This window comes from Exserohilum turcica (assembly GCF_000359705.1).
Source record: "Exserohilum turcica Et28A unplaced genomic scaffold SETTUscaffold_3, whole genome shotgun sequence".
NCBI lineage: Eukaryota > Fungi > Ascomycota > Dothideomycetes > Pleosporales > Pleosporaceae > Exserohilum > Exserohilum turcicum.
In genome coordinates this window covers 3,046,438-3,072,199 of record NW_007360136.1, presented here as the reverse complement: position 1 = coordinate 3,072,199, position 25,762 = coordinate 3,046,438, and the positions used below count along the sequence as shown (strand labels likewise).

Sequence of the window (25,762 nt, the reverse complement as noted above, 5' to 3'; positions counted from 1 at the left end):
CTTTGGAATGGGAATAAGGGGAGGGGAAGGGGGGGGTTCGGAAGCAAGAATCGCCGAACGGTAATATGGGAGATGAAATCATCATGGATGGAAAAGAGAAAGGCGCGCGCGCGCGCGCTCGCGAGCGGTTCTGTTCGGTGCGAAGGGGAAATGCTATTGATTAGCCACGGTGGCGCATGCGAGGGGCAGTAGCAGAGAGAGAGGGGGGGGAGAGAAGAGGGAAGAAAGAGAGCGACGCACAGCCACGACGACAACGAGGACTCGGCCACAACCCGGAAAACAACAATGTGCTGGCAAGGCCCCAGAAATGTCCTTACAGTATGATCTCAGCCCCCCTTCTCCTTCTTCTTCTCATCCTCCACCCAATCCCCCAACAGCCACCAAACAATTCAGAAACATTTCGCTCGTGCGGGGGGGCCCTTGCCCCACCCCCCAGGCTGTGCCTGTGCATGTGCATGTGCAAGCTTGTGCTCGGGCTGCCGTACATCCGAGCGAAAATAAGCCTGAAGCCAAAGAAAATAAGGAAATAAAAACTGGATTTTTTTTTACCGCTCCCGCGCCACACACACACACACACACACACACATACACAGAGACACATGCAAGCCCCCCCTCCCCCCTAGCGCGCGCATGCTGAACACAGGCTAGCCGCCGCAAATAAGGTCTCAGACAAGCTTCTTGACTGGGGCCAGACAAGCTTTTTCTTTTCCTTCTTCTTCTTTTGTTGTCGTTGTCGTGCTGGGGTGTGCGGGTCCGCGCGTGGGTAAGTAATTATAGTTCGGGGCTTTGTTACAATGGTAGCTTAACGCCACATAGATACACACATACATACATGGGCCTGTTTGTAGCAAGAGCTGACTGTGCGCTGGGGATAGTGCGTTGGCTGGATGGAGGCATGTTAGCGGTTGTGCCGTGCTGTGGGCACCGGGTGACGGACTGGCTGGCTGGCTGGCTGTTGTGAGTGAGCGCTCGGATAACCCGAGGATTGGGGCGAGGCATATATGCGTTGCGCCGGCAAGACACGGTGAGCCAGTATCGTATCTCGGGCGGCTGGACTGGCGACGCTACAGATGTTCCTAACTACATGTTGGATACCATGCAAGGGCTGTGCTGTGGGGTCGATCGGGGACCAGCAGGATTGCCAGCGCCATGGGTAAGGTACATGGTGATAGGCGCGAGGGGAAGGGGGGGGGGGAGAAAAACGCTATATTTGACCGTAGCAGTAAGCAGAGCAGAGGCGGACGCACGACCGAAACAGTAATTGCTCTGTAAGGCAAACGTTTCAAGCGTCTGGGGGTGCACCAACGGGGTGCTGTACCCAATTGCCGGCCGGGGGAGCTTCTCCAGTCTGACCTTTTCTTTGCAAATCACCGCATGCATATATCTTGGCCTTTGGGTAGCGTCTTTGCGAGGACTGCTTTTATTTATTGCTCCAGGTTTCCCTCCTTCTCTTTGCCTGTTGCCCATTCAACTGCCATCTGCATCTCTCTCTCTCTCGCCCACTTACTTAATCTTACGGTATCGCCTCTTCTTTCTCCAACCATAACCATGCGTTACTCAATACCCTGTGTTACTGCCATGGCGGTAAGCGTGGCATATGCTGCGCCTTTCACCGCACGAGGCAACAGCAAGGGCGTTTCCTTCCCTCTTGCCAATGGCTTCCCCAACCCTTCCCAGAGCGCCATCAACCAGATTCAAAAAGACGCCCAAGGCACGCTGCCCAATGGCGCGCCACCGCCGTCAATGACCCCGGAGGGCCTCACAAACCTCAAGCTGATTGCCCTGAATGAGCTGTTCGAGGTTGCCTTCTTCACCGAGCTCGCGGCCAACATCTCCAGCAGGGCACCGGGCTACGACCTCGGCGAGAAGCAGGGCTATGTGCTCGACGCCATCAAGGCCATTGTCGCCCAGGAAGAATTGCACCTGCTCAACGCAAACGGGGCGCTCAAGCACTTCAACCAAGCCGAGATCCAGCCGTGCCGATACAGCTTCCCTGTCACCGATTTCGAGAGCGCCATCGGCCTCGCCCAGACCTTCACCGATCTGGTCCTGGGCACGCTGCAAGACGTCTCTGACATCTTTGCCCGCTCGCAAGACTACGGCCTCGTGCGCGCCGTGGCGTCCGTCATCGGCAACGAAGCTCAACAGGACGGCTTCTTCCGATCCCAGCAGAAGAAGATTCCCTCGGCCCAGCCCTTCTTGACGGGTTCCGCCCGCGACTTTGCCTTTACCGCCATCCAGAGCTTCGTCGTTCCCGGAAGCTGCCCCAACATCCACACCATTCCGCTCAAGACGTTCAAGGGCCTTACCATCAAGACCAAGAAGGTTCAGCCCAAGACACAGCACTTGAAGTTTGCCTTTTCAAAGAAGGATGCCGGCATGTTCCAGATTGAACATCTCAGGGTTGTCTATCTCAACGGCCAGAGCGTGCCTGTGGTCAAGCCCTTGATGGATGTCCAGACCAAGGGCGATTCCGTGACTTTTTCGGCCGAGTTCCCTTACGATGAGTTTGTGATGGATGGTCTTACAATTGCTGCCGTTACATCGGGCGCGGATAGTTTTGATGGCCCCGACGCTGTTGCGCAGAAGACCTTGTTTGGACCGGGGCTGATTGAGCTCAACTAAGCAGTCCAACGTTTAGCACGGATGCCCTTCTTTGATCGCACGTCGGCAACCTTCTTTTATGCCGATGGTGTCCACGTTTTTTTCTTTTGTGATTTGAATCTCAGGAATTCTGTAGATACCGTGGTACACTGCTTTGATAGCTTATTTAACTTCTTTCCAATCAAATTGGGCTGCTTGGCAGACACTTTTTTTTTCTAAATCCTTTCAACCAGGCTCTTTCCCCGTCAAAGGCCCTGTATCGGAGTGGCTAACAAAGTCGTCATGTCGACGGTCATCCGAAAGCTCATCAGAAAATCCCGCATCACACTCGGCAGCTTGGGCTGGTTCCAGGCTTTCATGATGGTTTTGATGTACTCAACATCTGCTTCTCGATTGCGATTCAAGTAGAACAGGGTATTTCCCAGTGGAAACCAGAGAGCTACGAGACCGGTAACCCCAAACTTCTCTTGCATGAAGTAATCAACCGAGCGTGTAATCATTCGTGCAAAAGGTCGAGGGTGAGGACGGTCAGGGTGTGACAGGGAAAAGTCGGTGGAGAGGTCGATGCCCGCAGCGATATCAAGAGAAGAGTACAGGAAGAGAGAAGTCAGCCAATATCGGACGGTGATGCAGGCAACGTCAATGTTTGGAAAAGTTATCTGTGTACACGTGTCGGCGATTTCGGGCGTGTAGATTACATTGGCTTCTGCTTGTGCCCAGGTCTGAAGTTGAAAGTGCAGCGTCCAGCATTTGGTCAGAGTGGACACCTGGTGCGCTTCTCTCTCCACTATCCATGGACTCGTATTGGAGTCTATCCACGGCCTCTAGGATCTCGGGTATTCCACAGAGAATGTCGACAAGCAAGTCCTCCGAAGTCTTGGTTCGTCCCTGCCAAGGAAGCGTCTTCCATTCCTCTGTGTTGAGTATCGTCGCTCTCCGACATCGTATTGCAGGTCCTAGCAGTCGATATCGAGCATTAGTGAAGAGGTTATGAGCAACATCATCGGTTGCGAACGCTGCAGGCCCGCGGCTCACTATAATTGCTAGTTCACCAACCGCATGGCTGAGCCAACTCTTAGCTTGATTGGCTGATTGGGGCTCTGCGCCGAATAGCAGTTCGAAAAGTGCCATGACGCGCGGCACAACGAGGATGGATTCGCTGTTCGCTCTGGCCGGATTCCGCAACGCCACTGCTGTTTCTTTGAGTGCTTTGCCGTACAAGGCCCTTCCCTGCCTGGTCAAATGTTCGTTTTTTGTGGTAATTCCAAGTTGCGCGATCCCGACGGCTAGGGCAGCCATTTGCAATGCTTCATCACGCGTACTGAGCATGGGCAGTAAAGTAACAAGTTCCTTTGCGTCGACATTGGTGGTTTCAATGGTGCCTGCGGGATTGTACATATCGAGGAAAGCAGCAATCGTCTTCTGGCTGTAAGCAGACTTGGCAAGCCCGGCCGGTGGCAGGATGCTTACAGAAGTAAAACTCGGGTTGCGTACTTCTATGGCAGAAACCGAAGTGGCAGGTACAATCTGGAAGCTATGCCGGGATGGCTCGTCCACATATGTCTTAGGTGTCGGACTTGTGTCTCCTTTGGGTGCAGATCGGTTTGATCCCCCACGTTGGTATATGAAGATGCGATCCGAATCATAGCCTCCACATGCTATCCCACGTCCCACACACTGGCCGCAAGCTGGCTGGACTAGATCATACTAGGAGACATCAGTCTTTTTGGTACCTCGAGCTACCCGACACGACTGCGTTGACTTACACCTTCTTTCTCCTTCGGCAGGTAATGCATCCTTTGGAGCGTCCTGGGACTCCCACCATGGCGGTCAATCAAACAAGGAAAGCGTGTACAGTGAGGATTCCGCGAGCGGCCGCAGGGGGGGGGAGCGCAGAATGTGCCCTTTGTAGATATGGATTGCATGCTTCTTCAGGCTAGCAGCAACGACGCATTAGTCCAATGAGGCTGACATTAGTCCGATAGGGCTGGCAACAAAGTAAATGGATTGGCGCGGAAATGTCTATGACGACGCTGAGATTGCTTGGGGATGGGTGGGTGAGGTCTGCCGGAGGGGCGTCTGAGACAATGCGTCTTGTTGTGTCAGCGTCAGCGGCCAATCACAAGCGGCTGCACCTTTCCCGTTCCGGAGCATTCAGCGCAGCCAATCACAATCATTCGAGTGGATCATATAACTGTTCGGAGCTACCTCCCTCCTTGTACACTCACATTATTTCTGGATATTTTGATCCTATTTCCTAATATTTTTTTCGATCTAGAATTAATGCTCAGCAGTCTGCCCGCCCGCCACATCGCTTCAACGTGGTGCAAGTGACATCAAACGCCGCGAGCGCGAAATTAACTTGAAAAGGTGTGGCATGAAAGAATTGAAATTTGTATAAGATACATAGACGACCTGGAGATTCAATAAGCAGAAACAACTCCTTACTTTCCACTTTTCCTGGGGCCACGCGGAACAACATATCCATCGAGAGCAGCATGGCTCCCCAACCATCTTCACACAACGTTCCCGGCCGGCGCTCCGAGAACCGCCTTGGCTTCACCAAAACGTACAACTTCTGGCTTTTTGTGGTTTTTGGCGGTGTACTCGGACTTTGTAAGATCCCCTGTGTTCCAAAGACCATTTTCTTTCCACCTCCCCGAACGCTAACACTTTCCCGACAGTCTCTCTAGTACGACTCGTCTTCCTCGATTTTTCAGGCAAGCGTTGTCCCGCCATGGCACCGGGAGAATGCTACTACTACCTCAACTTCAGTCGTTACAAGATCGGCATGCTGATTCATCTGGTTGGCGTGCTGCCTGCCAGCTTGATTGCCGTCACACAATTCATGCCGGTGATCCGGCGTCGCTGGATGATTGTACATCGCGTTGGTGGATACGTGTCGCTGATTCTCTACTTGTTCAGCATTTTCGGGGCTTTTATGATCGCACGACGTTCGTTTGGTGGCGGGCTAGATGTGCAAAGCTTTGTCGGTGTTGCGGGCTTTGGTTCGCTGAGCTGCTTCGCCATCAGCTATATCAACATCAAACGCCTGCAGATTGAGCAGCATCGAGCATGGATGTTGCGAGGCTGGTTCTACGCTGGATCCATTGTTACGAGCCGCTTCATCACCGCCATCTCCGCTCAGATCATCGCTAATCAAGGATACTATATTGTGTGGACGTGCGCAAAGATTGCCGACACGATTTCCAAGGATGTTAATCTCGCAACTTCGTATCCATCGTGTGCTGCATACGCCAATGGCACAGACCCCGAAGCAGTATCGGCAGTTGCAGCAAAATTTGCTGGAGGAAACATAGCGACCATTGGCGCAGCATTGAACGTGGTATTTGGTATGGCGCTGTGGGTCTCTCTTGCACTACACGCTGTTGGCGTCGAGGTTTACCTTTACCTTACGCCAAGTGAGACCAAGAGGTTGAGAGAAATAAGTTATCAGAAGCAAATAAAAGCGGGGATGCGCAATCCAGACTCGAGTGATCTTTCAGCGCATCGGTTGGGTGGTTCATACAAACGGTCCCCTAGAGCCACTCCGGAGAGTAATATGGCCTCGTCAGTATATGGGACAATAGCGCCTGATTCTCGTATAAACACCAAATGAATGGGCCCTGCAAGAGCCTGGGGATTTTCTGAAGTCCAGAGGTTCTTGACATCTGAAAGTAAATAGAATATTTGAGTTGCTAAATTGGTTGCAATGATACCAGTCAAGCAGTACTGCATACCAAAAGCAACATCAGCACACACCTCATGGTTAGTAATTTCTTGGAACTGTACGGGTTGTGCCCTGTTATTCTGTCACCAGGAGAGCTGAAAAGGAGTGGGTACCTGTTTTTTGCACGCATTGCTGGTTCAGCAGTACCAAGGTCACTGAAACATTCATCGTTTTGACATTGGCAAGAAACCGGAAACGGAAGAGTACTTACACAGCACCCCGAAGGACCTAATGTTGTCCCGACTTGCCAATGTCGGGCTGCCGAACCCGCTTTCCGAGCCTCTTTGCAGCGATGTCGGGCATTACTGCGCCCCCTGCGCCCCAGTACTTATCCAAGCCCATACTATGGGTAATCTGTGTGCGCGTGAGGCCGGAATGCACCGTAAAAAGATTGCACCGCCCCGGTCCTTTCAGTCTAAGCTCAATAGCTGTGCACATATGTTGAGTGGGGATTTGATGGCATGATGGCCATAAGTTCCACCTCTTATTGACTCGTGACTAGGTCATGCCATCACTTTCAGACGAGACAAGCGCAACCTGGCATGTGTTGTTAGAAGTGTGCTGTTGGGATTGACCAATGTTGTAACAAGGATGGTGGGGCTGATGGAGCATATGCAGTATATGCGCTCTTGGAGATTCAGTCGCAAAGTGTCCTGCTGATAGGATAAGGTTTCGAGGTGTTGTAATTTGTGCGACTCAGACTAGTGGACGGGGTTCCTTCAGCCTGTGGCGGTTCAAGATCAGCGCTCGGAACATATGCAATGGTCATTGCTGGAGCGTCTCAGCCCTGATACCAAGCTAAGTATAGCACTATATGTCCCGGGCTGCCGGCACGTGACTATTTCCATATGCTGCGTATCTTTGCACGGGGCTGGTGCCAAGCCTGCGAGCTGCTTGTACGGTACTCAAGCATGGTGGTGCTGGCAATGGAGAGTTGCCGGCGGGGAGTTTTAATAGCGCTTCTAGCAGGATCAGCGACCCTGTACACTTGGTTAGCAAGGCTGGCCTGGCATATGTCGTGCAAAGACTAGACTGCGTTTGCCGCGTCAAATCAAAGCCTCGCTGCTTCTTCGGCTGCTGGCGGAGTACTGTGGTCAGGGGCCACGTCGCCCCCCAAGCCGTCGGACATGCGCCACGATCTGGGGATGCAGTTAGCGCGCCTCCGATCTGTGAAACAACTATGATGCCTTGATTGAGCAAAGCACCTCAGGCGGGGAGCGCGTCGGGAAAACTCGTCGCGCGTCGACGTTGATAAGCTTCTCGGCCCCCGTTGGAAAGTAAAAACAGAAAAAAACAGCTTTTGCCTAGTCCGCAGCAAGAAACGCAGAGCGCGTAGAGGCTGGTCAAAGGCCGATCTGAAGCACACTTGGTAACAGGCACCTACCCGTTCACGTGAGGACGCGTTCCTCAATCAGGCATCACGGCCTGCTAACGCTTAGCACGGGACACAGCCGCCAAGCCGTCAGCCAAATACCTTCTGATCTTGTTCTGTCATGGCACAAACTTTGTCCGCAATTATTGTCCTCGATATAAGCCAGCAATAACGATGATGATATCGCGCTAGTAAGACTCTTTTCCTCGTCTCCCCTCCCTACATGTTAGCCTCGATGACGTCTAACTCACTTTCTGATAGTCCTGCCAACTCCAGTATTGATCGACGCTTCTGGGGCCTCGATTCTGCTCAGTCTGCCGAATTGATCCGCTTGTACGAGGACGGGAAAACGTACGGAGTTCCGCAGTCTCTCGTGGCGTGTAACTTACTCTACTCTAGCCTCGCGGCCAGGCGCCTCAACATACAAGAACAGTGTGTGCATACCGATCACGTACACTCCCGCAATAACTAAACATGGCAGTCTCGAAGAACACAAGAAGAGTCTCTTTGGAGAAGACTGGCCGGAAATCACCCATGCAATGATCCATGAGGCTCGACTCAGGGACAGTGCGTCCGAGGGACGATATGAGGCTGAGCTATTGAAAGAGCATGCCGAGGATCAACGGCTATTGATGGATGAAGACGAAAAGACCATGGAAATCGAACGACGGCTGAGGGTCATTGACAGGTGAGCCCCCAAGAGCCATTCCTTTTGATGGCACAGCTGATTGCCTTAGTCAACTTGATTCCATCGCCGAAGCATGTTCAGACTTGGAACTGCGTCCGTCTTTTACATCGCCCATCCTTGCACGACTTCCACGCGAGCTTCGCGATTACATGTACGTCAGCACGTTTCATTTCTATCCTTTCGCAATGGCCATCCAGGATGCGCGTTCAAGATCAAGTACATACAACAGCCTCTGACCAGTCGTGCCTGTAGCTACGATTTTCTTTGGAGCGACGAGGATATCGAGCGCCTAGATGCGGCCATCTCATTCATTCCATATGTAGTTACAGTCCACGATCAGCCTGCTGTGGATTTACTGGATCTCCCTGTGCCACGATACGCGAATTCAAGCTTTGTGGGAAACGAGTTTGCATCAGAAGTCGCAATGAGATACTTCAGAGCTTTGACTGGTGCAGCAATTGACTACCGCTGTGTCCGAGCCCACCTGAATCGCAGCTATTTCGGACCCATGCATTTGACCATGAAGGACGTCATCAAAAATGTCGTCATGACCATAAGCAGAGTGGCTTACTGCAGTTACGGGACAAAAGTGTTTGCGGCCGACGCTCTGGCAGATAGTCTCGAGAGCCTCTTTATCCTAAAAGACCATCGAAACCTGCCCATTGAAATCTATCTGGATCACACGCTGCAGTACAAACCGGCCTTGTTTGAGATTCTCGAGATCATCAGACCCATGTTCCTCCAATTCCGAGATGCCAAAATGAACGTCAAGGTTTTGGGCTACGATTTCTTCAATCCAATTGACGACCGTTCCCAGGATGTCTTTTCAGAACAGCTGAATTACTACTTTGACCTTTCGCCGGAAGAGTGGCTCGACATGAAGGCTGAGGAGATCAAAGCAATCCCCGACAAAAAGCAACGGATGGCTTGCAAGGGCGTGCGTTATTCATCATCACCTAAAAAGACACTAGCTGATACTGGAAACAGATATTGCGGGCGATGCGAACGAATTTGGCGTTCGTTAATGCAAACACGCGGAACAATGAGGAAAATAGGGCCGGTTGACACTATCGTGATCCCGACTAGTTTTCCTTATATGTCGATCTCGAGGGTTCGTTCAATGTCCGACTCATGCAGTACATGGGTTATGAGGATTGGGCCGAAGCCACCAACAGCCTCGCCTCTCCCATATACTGAACCCACGCGTCGGTCACTATTTTGATGCCATCTGGGCTTCATCCGTGGACTGGAGGTGTGTCATGTCGGGCAGTATCGTCTACTTGTATATTACTCTCCTACCAAAAGTTTTACCATGATGCAAGCAGCATCATGCTTCTACATAGAACAAACGCATACATTCGCCATGTAACCAAAATGTTCACTATCGAAATGCAACAGCTAAGAGCCACTGAGAATGATATGGGAACCCCGCTCGAATGACATTACTGCGAGGGCATGTTAACTTTGAGAACGTTGAATCTACAGAATATCTCAATACCACGAAACCATAGTCCAAAGGGTCTCACCGGTACACAGTCCTGTTCCCTGCATTGAATCAAGTGGGATAGGGCTTAGTTCGTGGAGAGGTGGCACTTTTGGTGGAAGTGACAGCGGCCCGTAGCGATGCAGCTAAACCCAAAGCGAGACCCACGGCCCGTTACGTCATCGGCGACCTGGAGGACGCGCGCACACCTCCACTCAACCCGTCTCCGAAACAAGTGTGTGCCAGGGTTTTGTGTGCTAATACCGGCCACGCGCCGTCAAAGTTACGTCTTCTGCACTCTTGTGCGCTGAGGATTTCTTGACCCCAATCTGCGCCAGAACTCATCGTGGGTGGTCTGGTAGCAGAACCCGGACGTGACCAGAGCAGAACCGGACAAGCTCTACCTACCAAGAGTGGAGCGCCAACAATCCTTGCCTGGATGCGACAGCCGATGCGATTGCTCTTCCAAACAACCACAACAACACCCGCAACATCATGGCGCAACAATTCCTTGCCGACCGCAATGGCTGGTTGTCCTTTCGGAGCAGCACGCCCATGCTTTACATCACGGCTGAGGACGCCGAGTTTGACATGGAGACGCTGAAGGCATGGCGAGACGAGGGCTTTATTGTCGAATACATTCCCTTGGGCAACGGCGGGAAGCAGTATGTTCAGACGCTGCATAGATTAGGCGAGAAAATGGGCATCGGGGAGCGTTACGCCATCGTAGGTATACAGCCCTTTCGTACTCCCGCTCAACGCAGACGACTGTCCGCCATTCATTCCCACACAAGAAAACATGCGCTGACTGGAAGCCCTCAGCCTTTGGAGACGCAGCCGCTGTATGCCTAGACGTCTTCTCTGAGCCCAAAACCGCGACCTCGAAGCTCTGCTCCCTCATCGCTTACTACCCGACCTCGATTCCTGATACCCGACACCGCTTCACGTCTTCGTTCCGTGTCCTCGTTCACCTCGCCGAAGGCGCATCTGGAAACGAAGCCACAGTGGGCGTGGTGCGCCGCCCAGAAGTCCTCGGCATACAGGGCAAGCGGCGGACGGTGCAGAAGCGCGTCACGCCGGGAATCGGCGCTGGAGGCCTGCAAGACAAGATTCTGTATCCTTGCTTCACGTACGAGGGCGTGGATGCTGGGTTCGCGGAACATGACTTGGACGAGTACGACGCGGTTGCCGATGCGCTTGCATGGAGCCGGAGTCTGAGTACCGTCAGGAAGGGCTTCAGCGCCGAGGTCGACTTGGAGAAAGTACTCGAGCAAAACGAAGAACGTGCGTCTCATCCTACTACTCCTACAGCCATTTGCTCTCTCTCTCCTCTCAGTCCACCAAGTACTAACAACTATCCAGACAAGTTCCGCGGAAATTCCGCAGATAAACTCCTAGAAACATACACCCAGCACCCCAAGCCCTTTGTCAACTTCACGCCCACCATGACGGGCGGCAGCGGCATCCCCGACCTAAAGCGCTTCTACCGCGACTATTTTCTGAAAAACTGCCCTCCATCCATGCACATGCGCCTCATCTCGCGCACCATCGGCACCGACCACATCGTGGATGAAATCTACTTCAACTTCAAGCACACATGCCAGATGCCGTGGATCCTGCCGGGCGTCGCCCCCACCAACCAGAAAGTCGAAATCGTCATCGTCAGCATCGTTGGCTTCCGCGCAGGCAAGATATGGAGCGAGCGCGTCTACTGGGACCAGGCTAGCGTGCTGTTTCAGGTCGGCCTGCTGGATCCAGAGGAGGTGCCCAAGGAATTCAAGAGTAGCGCTAATGGCAATGAGGGCGATGGGGAGCACGAGACGGGCCTTGAGATGCTGCCTGTGAGTGGGAGCGAGGCCGCGCGCAAGGTCATGGATGTTCATAGTGAGGAGTTTAACGATATGATTGATGCTTGGTAAGGTGTTTTGGATGATTTTTTTTCACGAATACCATGCGTGGTGTAGTGGAACGGGTTGACTGATAAACTTGATTTTTTTTTTACAACTCTGATACCTTGGTGTTTTTTTTTGGATACTATGCGTGATATTAGCACGGTATTTCGTAGTTATAACTAAGCTCAGAAGAAAAAAAATTACAACCAATCACAAATCAATATCTCTAGTCAACTTGGTATACTTGGTCCAAGATGATACTCTACCTATTTCAAAACAGTGGTATTGAATCAAGATGCAGTCGTAACCAGCGTTCCTCGTATGCCCAGTCCCATCTACACCATCCACTTCCGAAAACAGTATAACTTTGAGAAAAATGAAGAGAGAAACCGTGAATGAAATATTGCTTCAAGTACCATCCGTTTCACATACCTGACACATCAGCCCTACTATTATATCATTGAATAGCGGGGAGCCCGCATACTATCCCTGGGCATGCTTAGTTCCTATACTCCGCTCGCGTGTACAGGACAGCGCTATATAAAGGCACCTCAAATATAGCCCTATATAAAACCACGCGACTCTCGCAGGGTGAATATACCGCATGTATGAAGGGATGATGATTGAAAGGATGAGAAGAATAAGCTTGCATTGGAAGGAATGTAAGGGTGATCGGTCTATATGTGTGTGCGCAATGAGAAACGATGGTTGTGCAGCATCTAGCTAATAGTCACGTAGCTGAGAGTTGCCTGAAAAGCACTCGCAAGAGCACTTGTTTGTGCGGAAGAGACTGGCGTGGACGCCTTGGCCGCGGGATATAGTGGGTGATTGTGGATGCGACACGAGGCACAGTGTGTTTATCCTCACTGCTTATTCCCGAGCCGTGTCTATACCAGGGTCCAGTCGTGATGGCGAGGGCGATCGTGGCCTCTGTGACCCGTCCGACTCCTCGTCGATCCGGACTTGGACTTGTGAAGAGGCTGGGTCGACACCATAAACTGAAGACGCGCGGTGCATGGATGTGCGGGACAAGCGGTTGTGAGCGGTGATGCTTCGGACTGCACCGCCTGTTGCGGTCGAGTCGATGGAGCGCCGGGCCTCGGCTCGGTTGCGACGCACATGCGCCCAGTCCTGTATAGCACTTTGCATGGACAGAGGTCGTGGCGATAACGATCTGCGGGGGTTGCGGTGGAGGCTCTCGATTAGAATGTGGCGGGGCGAGGAGGATACGCTCACCCCGTCGACAAGAGTGTCCGTGTCAGAAAGGTTAGTCTCGCTGATGCTAAACGGACGGCTGCTGTCTCGGTATATGCTCCAGTTATCGCGCGTATCGAATGCGTGTCCAACGTATGCTAAAGAGTGTACAGAGTGCCGTCGAAAAGGCGGGTAATCCACTGTAGGCAGAATTTCGGTACGGTCAGTCAGGGATTCGCTGTGGATTGTGGCAGGAGTGGCCGTAGTAGCAGTGTGACAAGCTTTAAAATGTGTGAGTTGCTGACGGCCCCATGCAATCCTCTGCTGTGGAGGCAAAGCCTGCAGGGCTTGAGGGTTCAAGGCCTTGAGTGCAGCTAGTGCATCGACAGTGGTTGTCGAAGAGGCGCATACATCGAGCGCAGTCGCATCGAAGGTGGTATCGGCCTCGGCTTGAGTTTGCGGCTCTTCCTCGGGAAGTGATGGTGTGACCACCATTGTGGGCGATACACGGGATGACGGGCGTGTGGGCTCCTGCTGGTGACTTCCATACTCTGGGCTCTCCTTTGAAAACCATCTCCCGAGACCAAAGGGAAAGCCTTGCAATCTGGAGAACCCCGCTTTGGCTTTATGCTGAACACGGATAAGGATTTTTCGGCCCTTTCCCCAAGTATGCTTGCTGAGCTTGATGCGTTTTCTGTTGTTTGAATGCTTGTGTCCATCCTCCGTCTCATCGGCGGTTGGTGGTGTATCGTTGATGACCGTAGCTGCAGGGTTCTGGGGGTCACTCCTAGCAGCAGAACGGACGGACGTCCCACGCGATGGTCCAGCCGATTCTGGAATAACCGTAAGAGTTGCAGAAAGTACCGCAACAGGCATGGTAGACCGTATCATTTGAACCAGAGTGCCGCGAAACTCTGCCTCTATGGGGTCTGGTTCCATACTGATGGCAGAGAGAAGGGACAATCGCGTAGCATTGTTTTTCCCAAAAACCGCCCATAGGCCCCGGCACCTTTTGCAGTATATATCGCCGGACTGTGTCGAATCGTCTGAAATCCTCACATGCACCTGGAGCGAGCTGTTGTAATGATTGCATTTTGAACAAACACCACTAATGTTGAGTGCCCAATTACCGTGAGGTGGTCGGAGTGCGCTTCCTGTGGACGAGCTTGTGTCGTGTCTGGCAAGCTCCACTATAGGGGGTGTTGCTTCGGTAGAGGTAGTATCACGAGCCATGCAGGCTGGTGGTGCATTTGGTGGGATCTGAGAGGCCATTTGAAGGAATGGGGGCCAATAACTGGCTGGCTAAATGGAGAGTCCGCTTCCGCGATGGTATGGCCGGGAACAGTACTTTGCTGGATGCATGAGTTGATCCGGTCAGAAATAAAGGATAAAAGGATCCGCGAGTGCCAAACTGATTGGTCTTATGTTAGTTCGAATGGATACTTGAACACAGGCCAGTAGGAATAGAGATGATGGTTCAAGGTCAGGGTCGGGCGGCCGGACAGCTGTGGGGACCATACCAGCGGGTGGGTGTTTGCAGACTTTAAAATGCAGTTCTGGAACTTACACGAGACATGCATACCTCTCAATCGTCATTGCCTGCATTCAGGCGTCGAACGCCACACTAGTAAGGTGTTGGGGCTAAGATTGTGGCGCAGCCATGTGAGAGGTTTCGACCCAAAAGGCTGGTGGATGTTGTCGCTGGGGCCAAAGATGCCGCACCATGACATAGCGACAGAGGCGGAAGAAGGCTTAGGAACGATGGTCTCGTATTGATGACGAGAAATCCAGATGCGCATGGGCAGGGTAGAGAAGAAGCTGTCCAAACACTGTAGGACGGCAGGTAGAGCATCATAGGAAGCTGGTCATCCTGGAAGTGAAAAGGAAGGCTTGGAGCCTGTACTGACCGCACATGCATTTGGCGGTCCTAGATCGAGGCGGAGGCGCGTGCTGTGCAACCGCAACATGTGGCTGGAAAAGTCAGCCTGACTTGACAGGCAACAAACTTGGCAATGATGCGAAATCGTTCACATGGCTAATGTTGCGCCATGCTCCTTTCTGTCCCCCTGGCGCTTATCGAATATGTTGAGGTGCATCGAACGAATGCTGGGAATGCGCATTGCTAGGCAGCACGATTTCCGTGTTTTGCACAGCCCACAAGCCGCACACAGGGTAGATTAGCAAGCAGCGGAGTGGAAAAAGAGCGGTGAGGTATTGTTGATGAGCGCATGTCGAATGATGGGGTGGTCACAATAGCCGGTAAGGTGTGTGAGGCCATGTCTAGTGGCTCTCAAGGCGTAGTTGCAGCAGAGAGGAGTAGATTGGTGAAGACGAGGGAATTCGGCGGGATGTCGGAAGGGGTTAGCTCGTGCACGGACCTGGCGTCTTGGCCAACACTCGCTTAGCTGGGCCAAATTTCACACTTTCGAGATTCGCCAGAGCATCGACAACACCACATCGACGTACGACAAGCCGCCATCATGTGTGAGTATACCCGACTCGTCTGGATGCCTCTCGCTCATTGCGACTTCACTTGTGTGTTGGGCGACGACTGTCTCGCTCGCGCACGGAGCAGGGGCACAATGCTGGACATCGGGATATGCATTGTACAGATATGCTGACAACGACACAGCGCTCGTCTCCGGAGAGAAGTCTAAGTATGTCGAGACACTACCTCGCGATTCTACACCGGATCCATTGTCGCTACCATGTCGCAATGCCTGTTTCAATCCCAGCCGCACATGGCAAATCACCTCCCCGGTCCAGCAGTATGCAAGAGTCGGAGAAGAGCAGGGAGAGGCACTCGTGCGCAGGATGCATTCGACGGAAGAGTATAGAACTGTCTTGAGAAAGAGGGGGAACTCGGCCATACTGTTTGGACTGGAAAGGGAAACTGCGGTCTGATGGCTGGGGAGACGGAGCGGCACACGCACATGGGCGATATGGACTCAAAATTGCCTTCGTACTGTCAGAGCAATGCTGACTTTCGCAGCTTCCAATACATCATCCGTTTGTTGAACACAAACGTCGATGGCAAGCAGAAGGTCATGTACGCCTTGACCAAGATCACGGGTGTCGGTCGCCGATACTCCAACTTGGTCTGCAAGAAGGCCGATGTTGATCTCACCAAGCGCGCCGGTGACCTCACCTCCGAAGAGCTCGAGCGCATCGTCACCATCATCCAGAACCCCCTCCAGTGTACGCAGCGGCCGCTCCCCTCTCGCTCGTTCCCTGACTGACAGCTGCGTAGACAAGATCCCCACCTGGTTCCTCAACAGGCAGCGCGACATTGTCGATGGCAAGAACAGCCAGATCCTGGCCAACGGTGTTGCCTCCAAGCTCCGTGAAGACCTTGAGCGCCTGAAGAAGATCCGTGCTCACCGTGGTCTCCGCCACTACTGGGGTCTCCGTGTGCGCGGTCAGCACTCCAAGACGACCGGTCGCCGCGGTCGAACCGTCGGTGTGTCCAAGAAGAAGGGATAAAGGTTTTCGCTTGCGCTGGGCAGCTGGGGCTGGAACACGCCTTTACGAAATGGGTGGTGCACTTACGGTGTTTATCAAAGGCTTTCATTGGCTTTCACGTTTACACTTCATGCGGCAATGCACGATATGGGGTGAAATGATGCGGCACGGTTAGGGTTGGCCGAATACAGCCTGTACCAAAATCACACATTCAAATTTCGACTTGTTCCAAGAATGGTTTGACGCATCGTATCGACTGCCGATAGGCAGAGTTGCATCACGATGCTCGCTTTGCGGCGCTCGGCCCGGCTAGTGATTGACAAATGAAGACGATGGTCGGCTGTGTGGCCACACCATACTCACCACGTCACAAAACAGTTATGCTTATCAGGTCCATTGCGATGCATCATGATCTTCTGACAATTGGCCCTTACTCACAAGCAGGCCGGGTGTGTGGGATGGTTCGCTAGTCGCGTTTGGACGGGTCGCTCTCAATGCCAGTGTCGTCTGTCCATGATGAATAACAATCCGCGCGACCACGAGTACTGCGACGGCCGGGACTTTTAAAACAAAGAAAAAACAGAGCCTTAGCTTCGGATGCACGCCTCGATCTCTGGTGCCTCGGTATTGACGGACTAGTGACGATTGGCGGGTTAAGCGCCAAGTGTGGAGTGCGCTGTTCTCCCACGCATGCTGCAGCAACCTCTTGCAACCCTCAGCTTACGCAGTGCTATCATGACCTTACCATTGGCAAGTCCCGCTCCCCCGCCGTGTGTGCGCCTTGTCCGAATAACGGTCCCCAGAAGCACTGCAGCCTCGCGTCAATTGCAAAGGTCGTGGCGTGGTCACAGACTCCCGATGCAGGCCCACGGACCGGCCCCATGCAAGAGGTAGTTAGTATTGATATAAGCCTTAGTGATGGAATGTAATACTGTCTCCGGGGCTGCCCTGTCTCCCTCCCAGCTCCTGTCCTTGTTATCGCCACGCCTCCCAGCCACTCCAGCATGGCGACCAATGTCGTTGCACCGCAGACTCTCTCGCCGAGAGTGCGCATACGCTCGCTGTCATTCGACTCGCCATCCGAGCACGCGGGCGAGCCGTCCATGGAGGGGTGTCCATTGACCAAGTCGCCCGGCTCGCAGCTGAAGAGACTCCCAAGCTACGATGCAATGGACGGCGGAGTTACACTTGGAGTGTGCCGATCGACCGATGTTCTGCCGCCATTGAATACCAAGATGAGCGACGAGTCTCTGCTCTCGGACACACTAAGCTTTTCGTCGTCGCCCTGTACGACGTCCTCCATCACGACGTCGCCGAGCAGCTCTGGCAGCAGTTCAGACGCAGACTCGGACTCGGACTCAGATTCAGATCCAGATTCAGACACTGATACTCCATTGCCGCCGAGCACTCCGTTCGAGGAATCCCAGCACCGACAACGACCCCATCCTTTGACCTTTTCACAGAACAGCACCACGACTACGACCACGACTACTACTGCCACTACCACCACCATCACTACAACCCCTTCACCCACCGACATGGCGCCCAGCCCAATATCCCCCTTCCTCTACCAAGACACCAGCTGTCCCATGTACTCGCCCTGGCTCGTCTGCGCCGTCCTCGACATGCACGACGTGCGCCGCCTGGACTGGATGTGCATTGCGGAGCCGATTGAGCGCATCTGGGGCGTACGCACCACCAGCGCTGATGTCCTGGGTATCCTGAGTGACAATGGCCGGGTAAATCGGCGTCGGTGGTGGGATTGATCCTGGAGATGGCAGCGCGGTGTCGTGTTGCCTTCCTGGAGAGTGAGAGAGAGGGGGGGTAGGTAGAAATATGGTGTAGCAGCTATCTACCTACCCCCCCTTTTTCTCGTGGCTGCTGTGATGTGGCGGTGGTTTGGAGGGACTGGGACGGTGGTAGTGTTTTATCACTGTGTTTCCCTCTTGAATCTTGGTTGCATGTGCTGTTTTTATCATGGTTGCTGGACACTTCTTCTTCTTCTTCTTCTTCTTCTTCTTTTGCTTTTAGTCACTGTGGAGCATCTAGTTTCCCCTTTTCTTCTTCATTGTTTTTTTTTCACTTTTGTCTCTCTCTCCCTATCTCTCTGGCTCTCTCTGTTTTTTTTCTTCTTCTTAGACATGGCTCACATCTCACGTCTCGCATTTTCCCGTTTTTTTTTCCACAGCCTCATTATAACGACGTTACGACTCTATGAATATTCCCCACTACCAGCCAAATATACAATCTGTGTGCAAATTGTAATCACACCCCCGCTAACCTACCCCTACAAACCAAACCAACCCGAAGAAAAAAATAAACCAGAGAAAAAAAAAAGGGCAAAAGTCCAAGCGGGTTGGAAAAAGGGCATTGGGGTAGAAATTTGCTCCAAGTGACAACAAGGCCCAGCATGTGAAAGTGGTATTGCATGGTTCCCGGACTTACTGGATATAGATTTACATCTATATCCGTCTGTCCCTCTACCTATGCCAACGCGTGCCTCTCGCATTCACAAGCAATATCATCCCCCCCCCCCTATTTCCCCCACTAAATCATCACACTGCCATTCACCATTGACCATTACCATGCCCATTGACATTAAAAGCAAGACCTCGGAGCTTCAAAGACAGACAAAAAAAGGATAAATCATACATGACAAAAGGTGCGGAAATACGAGGAGAAAGGGAGAAGGAGGGGCGCCATATCACGACATTACCCCACACTAAGTTTGTTTCTGGCGGGGCACACACACACACACATTGACACACACGGACAGACACTCGGACAGACACACCAACACTACAGCATAGATGACGATGACGATGATGATGATGACAACTGCGGGTTTAGGAACAGCTGTCAGGCAGTGAATGGGTTCTTGGCGGCATGCGGGCGTCGGTGCGCCTTTGCATTAGTTAGGGGGGGGTTGGAACAAAAAAAAGGGGGGGTGGTGGGGGGAGGTTTGTTGGTGTTGGTGAAGAGTGGAAGCGGAAGTGCGTGGGTGGGTGGGTGGGTGGTGGATGACGTTACATGGGGGAGGGGGAAAACATGGCATGGGGGGAGGGGCTGTCAGTTGAGTTCAGTTAAGTTGAGTTGAGGGTGGGTGTTGATAGAGACAGACAGAGAGAAAGGGAACAGTAGAATGTGGATTTTCATTGCATGTTGCTAATGCTAGCCTTTTTTTTTTAAATTTTTGCGTACATGGAAGCGCCGGGTTGATCTGCAAGTGTGCTGGATCAGAGAGGGTGGAACAAGGCGTGCTAGTAGTAGGAGGAGGGTCATGTGTGCGGAGCGTGGGTAGAGAAGCGTGGGCATGATCTCGTCACAAAGGGCCGACTATGGTGAGAAGCCGTGCCGACGAGGCTGTTTGTGTGGTTGTGGTTCGGGATTGCTCGGACACAAGCACAGATGGTGCAGAGTGAGGCAGTCAAAAGAGCGGTCGGAACGAGGATACGGGGTGCCATGTGCCTTGCAGACCAGTCCGTACATCCAAGTCCGTGCTGCCCTGCTACTCTGCTCCCACATAACTCCCGAGGGCACAAAAAGCCCGGCCCACTTGCCTTGAAGCCTCCGTCGGGCCATGTTTTCCCCCTTTGCAGCAGTACGACGCCCGCACGTGAGGACGAGGCGTCTACGCGACGCGTTGCTGGAAAGACGTGTCTCCACTCAATCATCTGCGCCAACCGCCATCTCAAGAACCTCGACATTGCCTCTTCCTTTTGTTTGGCTCTCGATCAACTCGTTCAGGCCCTTGAATGCGCCGGGCTCGACGAGGCCGACGGCTTCCCACTCTGCGCCTATCGTTTCCTGGCTCTCAATGTTCTCCATGAAGCCGAGAATCGCGTCCTTGACCGTGCCTGTTGCGCCCTTGTCGTCGGCGCCGGCTTGCGCCTTGGGCGCTGTCTTGATGCCTTGCTTCAGGACCGATGTGGCGCACGTAACGCGCAGCTTCATCTGCATGCGGGCGACGGGGATGGGCTGGTGGGCAATGAGCGCCTTCATAGCGAACAGCGCCTGCGACTTGGCTGACTTGTTGGTAACGATGCCCGTCCACTTTGGCAGTTCTTTGGCCTTTGCCTTGTCGTCGCCCTCGTCCTTGGCCTCGGCCTTGTCCTTGTCGGCCTGCTGCGACGCCGCTGCCGAACTCAGCTGGTCCAGCGCCTTCTCGATCATGCCCGTCGTGTATACGCGCTTGGTCCTGGGATCGACCAGCTTGCCGGCCACAATATCGATGACCTCATTCTTGGTTCGCTCGAGCTCGGCATTGCGCTCCTTCTCGCCGACCTGCAGCTCGCCGTGGTCAAGTATGTCGGTGATGATTTCCATAAGCGACTTCTTGGGAAAGGCCTTTTCGAGATCGGCCTTGGGGGCGGCCTGGCCCTTGGAGACGTTGAGGAAAACGTTTTCGATCTGCAGCACATTCGACAGGTCCTTTTCGACCTTGTTGCGCCATTCGAGGACCTTGTTCTTGTAGCATGCGATTTCGAAGCGCTTCTTGCCTGTGCTGCGTGAGTAGGCTGCAGGAAGGGTAGTGTGTGTGGCGGGGCGGGCGCACCCTTCTTCATGCGCACCAGCGACACATTTGTCAACTTGATCTGGTTGGACGGCTGGTTGATGACCATGGCGGGCGGCTATGGCGGGGCTCTGGGGGATCGTCGAGGTGGGCGATGTGCGGGTGTTGGGCGCGCGATGTCGATATAAAAGCTGCATGGCATTTTTTGGTGGGGGCGCTCTCTCCACGGATGACCTACCTGCGCAACCTCACTCACAATGATTCAAAAGCGCGCTAGGCCCAGTTGGGACTATGCAGGTCCCGGTCTGACAGCACCAGCGCGCCCGGCCTACACCCAAGACGCTGACCACACGGCGCATCTTCAGCACTCGCCCCGTCGCGACGGCGCAGGCTGCGAGCGCCATGCACATGTCCCCAAGCCGCCTGCAGGCACGCCGGATGTGCAGCGCCGTGGGTAGCCTATTGCTATCGTGAAACGCTAAGCCCATGTGATGGGCGAGCTCGGACGCGCCAGCCTCTCTGATAAGCTTCGGGGGTGCGCGTCATGCTCCGTTGCCTGGACAGGCGGCGGCTCCTCCGCACCAACTATCTCGACTAGACCTGGCCCTCTCTTCTCATCCATCTCACCCTCTTCTCTCCACATCCCCCCATCTTTCCTTCCTCCCCCATCCTTCCATCATCCATCCATCATCTGCTTCGTCGTTAGCTTGTAGAAGCGCTCGTTGCTACTCAACAAGCTACCGCTACAGCTCAGGAAGCTTAGCACACCCGCCACCATGAAGGTAGCCACCTCGGCGCTGCTCGTTGGAGCGGCCGCTGCTGTTGCGCCCCAGCAGCAGCAGATCCTCAAGTTCCCCGACTCGTTCAGCGAGCTCAAGGAGTCTGCCTGGACCAAGCCGCTGCACAACCTCGAGGAGAGCCTCAAGTCGCTCACCAGCGAGGCGCGCGCCATCTGGGACGAGGTTGCCATGATGTTCCCCGACGACTTTGAGAAGGCCGCCTTCTTCTCCCAGCCCAAGCCTCACACCCGCAAGCAGGACAGCGAGTGGGACCACATCGTCAAGGGCGCCGACATCCAGAGCCTCTGGATCGAGAACGACAAGGGCGAGAAGGAGCGCGAGATCGACGGCAAGCTCGAGCAGTACAGCCTGAGGGCCAAGAAGGTTGACCCCAGCGTGCTCGGCGTTGACAGCGTCAAGCAGTACTCTGGCTACCTCGATGACGAGGAGGAGGACAAGCACCTGTTCTACTGTGAGTACCCCCATAACCACGAGCTGTTGGCACGCCATCTAACGCATCGCAGGGTTCTTTGAGTCACGAAACGACCCCAAGAACGACCCCGTGGTGCTCTGGCTCAACGGCGGCCCCGGCTGCTCGTCGCTGACAGGTCTGTTCATGGAGCTCGGCCCTGCCTCCATCACCAAGGACCAGAAGATCAAGCACAACCCCCACTCGTGGAACAGCAACGCTTCGGTCATCTTCCTTGACCAGCCCGTCAACGTCGGATACTCCTACTCGAGCGGCTCCGTGAGCAACACGGTCGCTGCTGGCAAGGACATTTATGCCCTGCTCACTCTCTTCTTCAAGCAATTCCCCGAGTACTCTCACCAGAGCTTCCACATCTCTGGCGAGTCTTATGCCGGCCACTACATTCCCGTCTTTGCCTCTGAGATTCTCTCCCACAAGAAGCGCAACATCAACCTCCAGTCGGTTCTCATTGGTAACGGTCTGACGGATGGTCTTACTCAGTACGAGTACTACCGTCCCATGGCTTGTGGTGAGGGTGGCTGGCCTGCTGTGCTCGATGATTCCCAGTGCAAGGCCATGGACAACGCCTACCCCCGTTGCGCCAGCCTGATTGAGAACTGCTACAACTCCGAGTCTGTCTGGTCTTGCGTCCCCGCATCCATCTACTGCAACAACGCCATGATCGGCCCCTACCAGCGCACTGGCCAGAATGTCTACGACGTCCGCAAGCCCTGCGGCAGCAACTCGCTCTGCTACGACGAGCTTGACTGGATTCAGGGTTACCTCAACAAGAAGGACGTCATCAAGGCTGTCGGTGCTGAGGTCTCTGGCTACGAGTCCTGCAACTTTGACATTAACCGCAACTTCTTGCTCCAGGGTGACTGGATGAAGCCCTACCACCGCGTCGTTCCCGGCATTCTCGCTGAGATTCCCGTCCTCATCTACGCCGGTGACGCCGACTACATCTGCAACTGGCTCGGTAACAAGGCCTGGGCTGAGGCGCTTGAGTGGCCCGGTGCCAAGGACTTCAACAAGGCTGAGATGAAGGACTTCAAGATTGACGGTGATGGCAAGACTGTTGGCCAGGTCAAGTCCAGCGGTAACTTCACCTTCATGAAGCTCCACGCCGGTGGCCACATGGTCCCATACGACCAGCCCGAGGCTTCTCTCGAGATGCTCAACAGGTGGTTGGGTGGTGAGTTCTGGAAGTCTTCATAAATAGTTCCAGGCCCTGTTGTGTTGGGATGAAATTGTCACGCTTGGAGATTGATATGAATGGCGAGTGGGATGAATCACAGTATGCTTGTCTCGCATCATACGCATATGTATTTCGCAGTCTCCATAGTTATGAAAGAACAAGATAAATCCAAACTTGGTCATTTGCACCGTGATGCCATTGCTGAGAACGCGTATGTTGTTTTGTTTTGTTTACATACAATGCACTGCACAGATGGGACTAGTACACGTGTGGTGCACGTGGCTGAGGCTAGGCATATCAGGCAAGATGCGGTGAGCCACGGGATAACACACCTTGGGACTTGAGGCGGTGTACGACATATGAACTGTCTAAGCAAGGGGCATATACAGATTTGTACCTTTTTTAATCTGCGGCCTTGATCCTTTTTAATCTACAATCCAATCCAATCCCTCGGTACCGCTACACCTAGCAATACCAACCCACACACCCACACACACACTTGTCTACAGTTGGTAGCTCTCTCTCGTATCCCACGTGTCAAGCTTCCACGCTTCTGCCGCGCAATCACGTGTGCGGATCCGTTAGGTCGGGAACGAGCTTAGCGTATGCGTCTGTGTAAGTATGCGTAATGTATTCGTATTCGTATGCGTCTGTGTTTGTGTTTGTGTTTGTGTTTGTGTTTGTGTCACGAGGTACTTATTTACTCGCTTGTGCTTGTATGTTATGAGCTAGACTAGGCGTGCATCTTATTGGGTAGCTGCAGCATCAGCTATTTAATGCTAATGCCAATACTAATGCTAGAATCTTGCGTGTGTGTTAAGTACCTACTTAGTTGCATGCACGAAATCAGCAAAGCATTGGTACTCATACATATTTATTCCTGGTATTCCAACTACGGGTTCGTATTACCATTACCGTTCTGGGGTGTATATGCTGTGGTACTGGGTGTGCACCTAGGTATACGGCATCACGCACTTGCGTAGAGTAGCGTATGCGTACTTATGCATAGGCACCATCGCTGGTGCTGGTATTGGTATTGGTGTTGCATCCGTCCCATCCGTCCCACCCGCCCCGTCCGTGCTAAGTACTTGAGTTACTTACTTGGCTAGCACTACTTAGTGTTAGCACCAACCATAAAATAAAAAAAAAATAACGAAATCTCAACGTCATGCTGTTCTTTGTATTAGTCAAATCAAAGTGGAATGACATGGCTGTATTTAGTAGCGGCGCTGGGGACTGGGAATTGGAAATAAGTAGGGGATTATGGGTTTACATTATGTTGACGTGTGTGATTATTGCATTTGCGTGCGTGATATCGCTGGTAAGTATGTGTGGGGAAGAGGGGGGGTTTCTTCTTTTCGCGATGTATGTGCTGGGCTGGGAACTCTAGACTGCAAATGCAAGAATATCTCTGTTTTACATTGGTGATACAGAAATGGGAGAGTGGGGGGGGGATGACAAAAGTGTGATCTAGTCCTTCGAATAACTAACTGTCATTACAATCTCTCGCCATGGAATAAACGAGGAATGGGGATGGGAATATCAGTAGAACAAAGTATACGTGTGTATGTACTGTATGTGTATGCGTCTAAATGCGGGGGAGAAAGCATTTTATCATGACTACTACATGCTATACCCCATAGCTGTTCCCGCAGATCTCGATATATACGTCTATTCTGACGCCCTCCTGACGACACATCCTACCACGCACCCACCCAAATACACTTATATAATCTCCCCCTCGTCCATTCTTTCCTGCCTCCCACCCTCCCAAACAACGCTTCTCTCTATTCCTTTCCATCCCATTCCATCCCAACACACAACCATCACCAGAGATAAATGCATCACCTGCTCCGGGTCGCCACAAAGCCACAATCCCAGCACCAGTACATATTCCGCCGTTTAGTCACCGCATACCGCACACCACACCGCAACATGGCTACCAACGATAACCCGGGTAACTTTGCCAATCGCCCCAAGGAGGACGTCAAGGCTGCGGCGCAGAAGGGTGGAGAACACTCGCATGGTGGTGGGTTTGCGTCTATGGATGCAGAGAAGCAGGTATGTTTGTCATTTATCTTCTTCTTCTTCTTCTTCTTCTTTTTTGTTTCTGAGATGGTGTTTCGTGAGAATGAATGTATGCATGCATGGATCGAGGCTGACGCGGGTGTTTCGTATAGCATGATATTGCGTCCAAGGGGGGAAAGGCGTCGTCGGGCAGTTTTGAGCCGGGGAGCGAGAAGGCGAGGGAGGCGGGGAGAAAGGGGGGATCTTCATCTTGAAAATAGACTGCTATCATGTTGAGAGATATTGAGTAGTCGATTCAATGAAATAATACATTACGAATCGAATATGCGGAAAATGCGTCTGTGTCGGAT

The 25,762-nt window shown here is 53.0% G+C and overlaps 11 protein-coding genes across 11 annotated transcripts; 8 read left to right on the top strand and 3 right to left on the bottom strand.

Moving 5' to 3' along the window:
* Positions 1–1,578: 1,578 nt before the first annotated feature.
* Positions 1,579–2,625, top strand: SETTUDRAFT_20913 (uncharacterized protein; the record flags this gene model as incomplete). The annotated part of the gene is made up of 1 exon (XM_008028755.1): positions 1,579–2,625. One exon carries the CDS (start codon positions 1,579–1,581, stop codon positions 2,623–2,625), a length of 1,047 nt encoding a protein of 348 aa, XP_008026946.1.
* Positions 2,626–2,849: 224 nt separating this feature from the next.
* Positions 2,850–4,400, bottom strand: SETTUDRAFT_32615 (uncharacterized protein; the record flags this gene model as incomplete). Its single annotated transcript, XM_008028859.1, has 3 exons — positions 2,850–3,326; positions 3,370–4,311; positions 4,371–4,400. 3 exons carry the CDS (start codon positions 4,398–4,400, stop codon positions 2,850–2,852), a joined length of 1,449 nt encoding a protein of 482 aa, XP_008027050.1.
* A 702-nt stretch (positions 4,401–5,102) lies between these two features.
* Positions 5,103–6,223, top strand: SETTUDRAFT_89915 (uncharacterized protein; the record flags this gene model as incomplete). Its single annotated transcript, XM_008029617.1, has 2 exons — positions 5,103–5,220; positions 5,289–6,223. 2 exons carry the CDS (start codon positions 5,103–5,105, stop codon positions 6,221–6,223), a joined length of 1,053 nt encoding a protein of 350 aa, XP_008027808.1.
* Positions 6,224–7,929: 1,706 nt separating this feature from the next.
* Positions 7,930–9,419, top strand: SETTUDRAFT_32613 (uncharacterized protein; the record flags this gene model as incomplete). The annotated part of the gene is made up of 6 exons (XM_008028858.1): positions 7,930–8,057; positions 8,106–8,138; positions 8,188–8,394; positions 8,444–8,545; positions 8,665–9,331; positions 9,366–9,419. The coding sequence occupies 6 exons, from the start codon at positions 7,930–7,932 to the stop codon at positions 9,417–9,419; spliced, it is 1,191 nt and encodes a 396-aa protein (XP_008027049.1).
* Positions 9,420–10,372: 953 nt separating this feature from the next.
* SETTUDRAFT_154959 (uncharacterized protein) lies at positions 10,373–11,796 on the top strand (the record flags this gene model as incomplete). Its single annotated transcript, XM_008029616.1, has 3 exons — positions 10,373–10,607; positions 10,700–11,161; positions 11,240–11,796. 3 exons carry the CDS (start codon positions 10,373–10,375, stop codon positions 11,794–11,796), a joined length of 1,254 nt encoding a protein of 417 aa, XP_008027807.1.
* Positions 11,797–12,639: 843 nt separating this feature from the next.
* Positions 12,640–14,196, bottom strand: SETTUDRAFT_32611 (uncharacterized protein; the record flags this gene model as incomplete). Its single annotated transcript, XM_008028857.1, has 1 exon — positions 12,640–14,196. The coding sequence occupies one exon, from the start codon at positions 14,194–14,196 to the stop codon at positions 12,640–12,642; it is 1,557 nt and encodes a 518-aa protein (XP_008027048.1).
* A 1,459-nt stretch (positions 14,197–15,655) lies between these two features.
* On the top strand, positions 15,656–16,793 carry SETTUDRAFT_164050 (uncharacterized protein). The gene is made up of 2 exons (XM_008029615.1): positions 15,656–16,161; positions 16,214–16,793. The coding sequence occupies exons 1-2, from the start codon at positions 15,867–15,869 to the stop codon at positions 16,444–16,446; spliced, it is 528 nt and encodes a 175-aa protein (XP_008027806.1). The 5' UTR covers positions 15,656–15,866; the 3' UTR covers positions 16,447–16,793.
* A 636-nt stretch (positions 16,794–17,429) lies between these two features.
* Positions 17,430–18,191, top strand: SETTUDRAFT_154957 (uncharacterized protein; the record flags this gene model as incomplete). The annotated part of the gene is made up of 1 exon (XM_008029614.1): positions 17,430–18,191. One exon carries the CDS (start codon positions 17,430–17,432, stop codon positions 18,189–18,191), a length of 762 nt encoding a protein of 253 aa, XP_008027805.1.
* Positions 18,192–19,621: 1,430 nt separating this feature from the next.
* SETTUDRAFT_138049 (uncharacterized protein) lies at positions 19,622–21,099 on the bottom strand. The gene is made up of 2 exons (XM_008029613.1): positions 20,981–21,099; positions 19,622–20,924 (listed from the first exon to the last, which is right to left on the bottom strand). The coding sequence occupies exons 1-2, from the start codon at positions 21,045–21,047 to the stop codon at positions 20,092–20,094; spliced, it is 900 nt and encodes a 299-aa protein (XP_008027804.1). The 5' UTR covers positions 21,048–21,099; the 3' UTR covers positions 19,622–20,091.
* A 488-nt stretch (positions 21,100–21,587) lies between these two features.
* Positions 21,588–23,571, top strand: SETTUDRAFT_164048 (uncharacterized protein). Its single transcript, XM_008029612.1, has 2 exons — positions 21,588–22,189; positions 22,242–23,571. The coding sequence occupies exons 1-2, from the start codon at positions 21,715–21,717 to the stop codon at positions 23,402–23,404; spliced, it is 1,638 nt and encodes a 545-aa protein (XP_008027803.1). The 5' UTR covers positions 21,588–21,714; the 3' UTR covers positions 23,405–23,571.
* A 1,748-nt stretch (positions 23,572–25,319) lies between these two features.
* SETTUDRAFT_91904 (uncharacterized protein) lies at positions 25,320–25,666 on the top strand (the record flags this gene model as incomplete). Its single annotated transcript, XM_008029611.1, has 2 exons — positions 25,320–25,445; positions 25,565–25,666. 2 exons carry the CDS (start codon positions 25,320–25,322, stop codon positions 25,664–25,666), a joined length of 228 nt encoding a protein of 75 aa, XP_008027802.1.
* Between the last annotated feature and the right edge of the window lie 96 nt (positions 25,667–25,762).

Coding starts and splice junctions, on each gene's coding strand:
- SETTUDRAFT_164048 (XM_008029612.1), top strand. CDS start 21,715: ATGAAGGTAGCCACCTCGGCGCTGCTCGTTGGAGCGGCCGCTGCTGTT. Junction 22,190..22,241: donor GGACAAGCACCTGTTCTACT/GTGAGTACCCCC, acceptor AACGCATCGCAG/GGTTCTTTGAGTCACGAAAC.
- SETTUDRAFT_138049 (XM_008029613.1), bottom strand. CDS start 21,047: ATGGTCATCAACCAGCCGTCCAACCAGATCAAGTTGACAAATGTGTCG. Junction 20,925..20,980: donor GCTGGTGCGCATGAAGAAGG/GTGCGCCCGCCC, acceptor CACGCAGCACAG/GCAAGAAGCGCTTCGAAATC.
- SETTUDRAFT_164050 (XM_008029615.1), top strand. CDS start 15,867: ATGGCTGGGGAGACGGAGCGGCACACGCACATGGGCGATATGGACTCA. Junction 16,162..16,213: donor CATCCAGAACCCCCTCCAGT/GTACGCAGCGGC, acceptor ACAGCTGCGTAG/ACAAGATCCCCACCTGGTTC.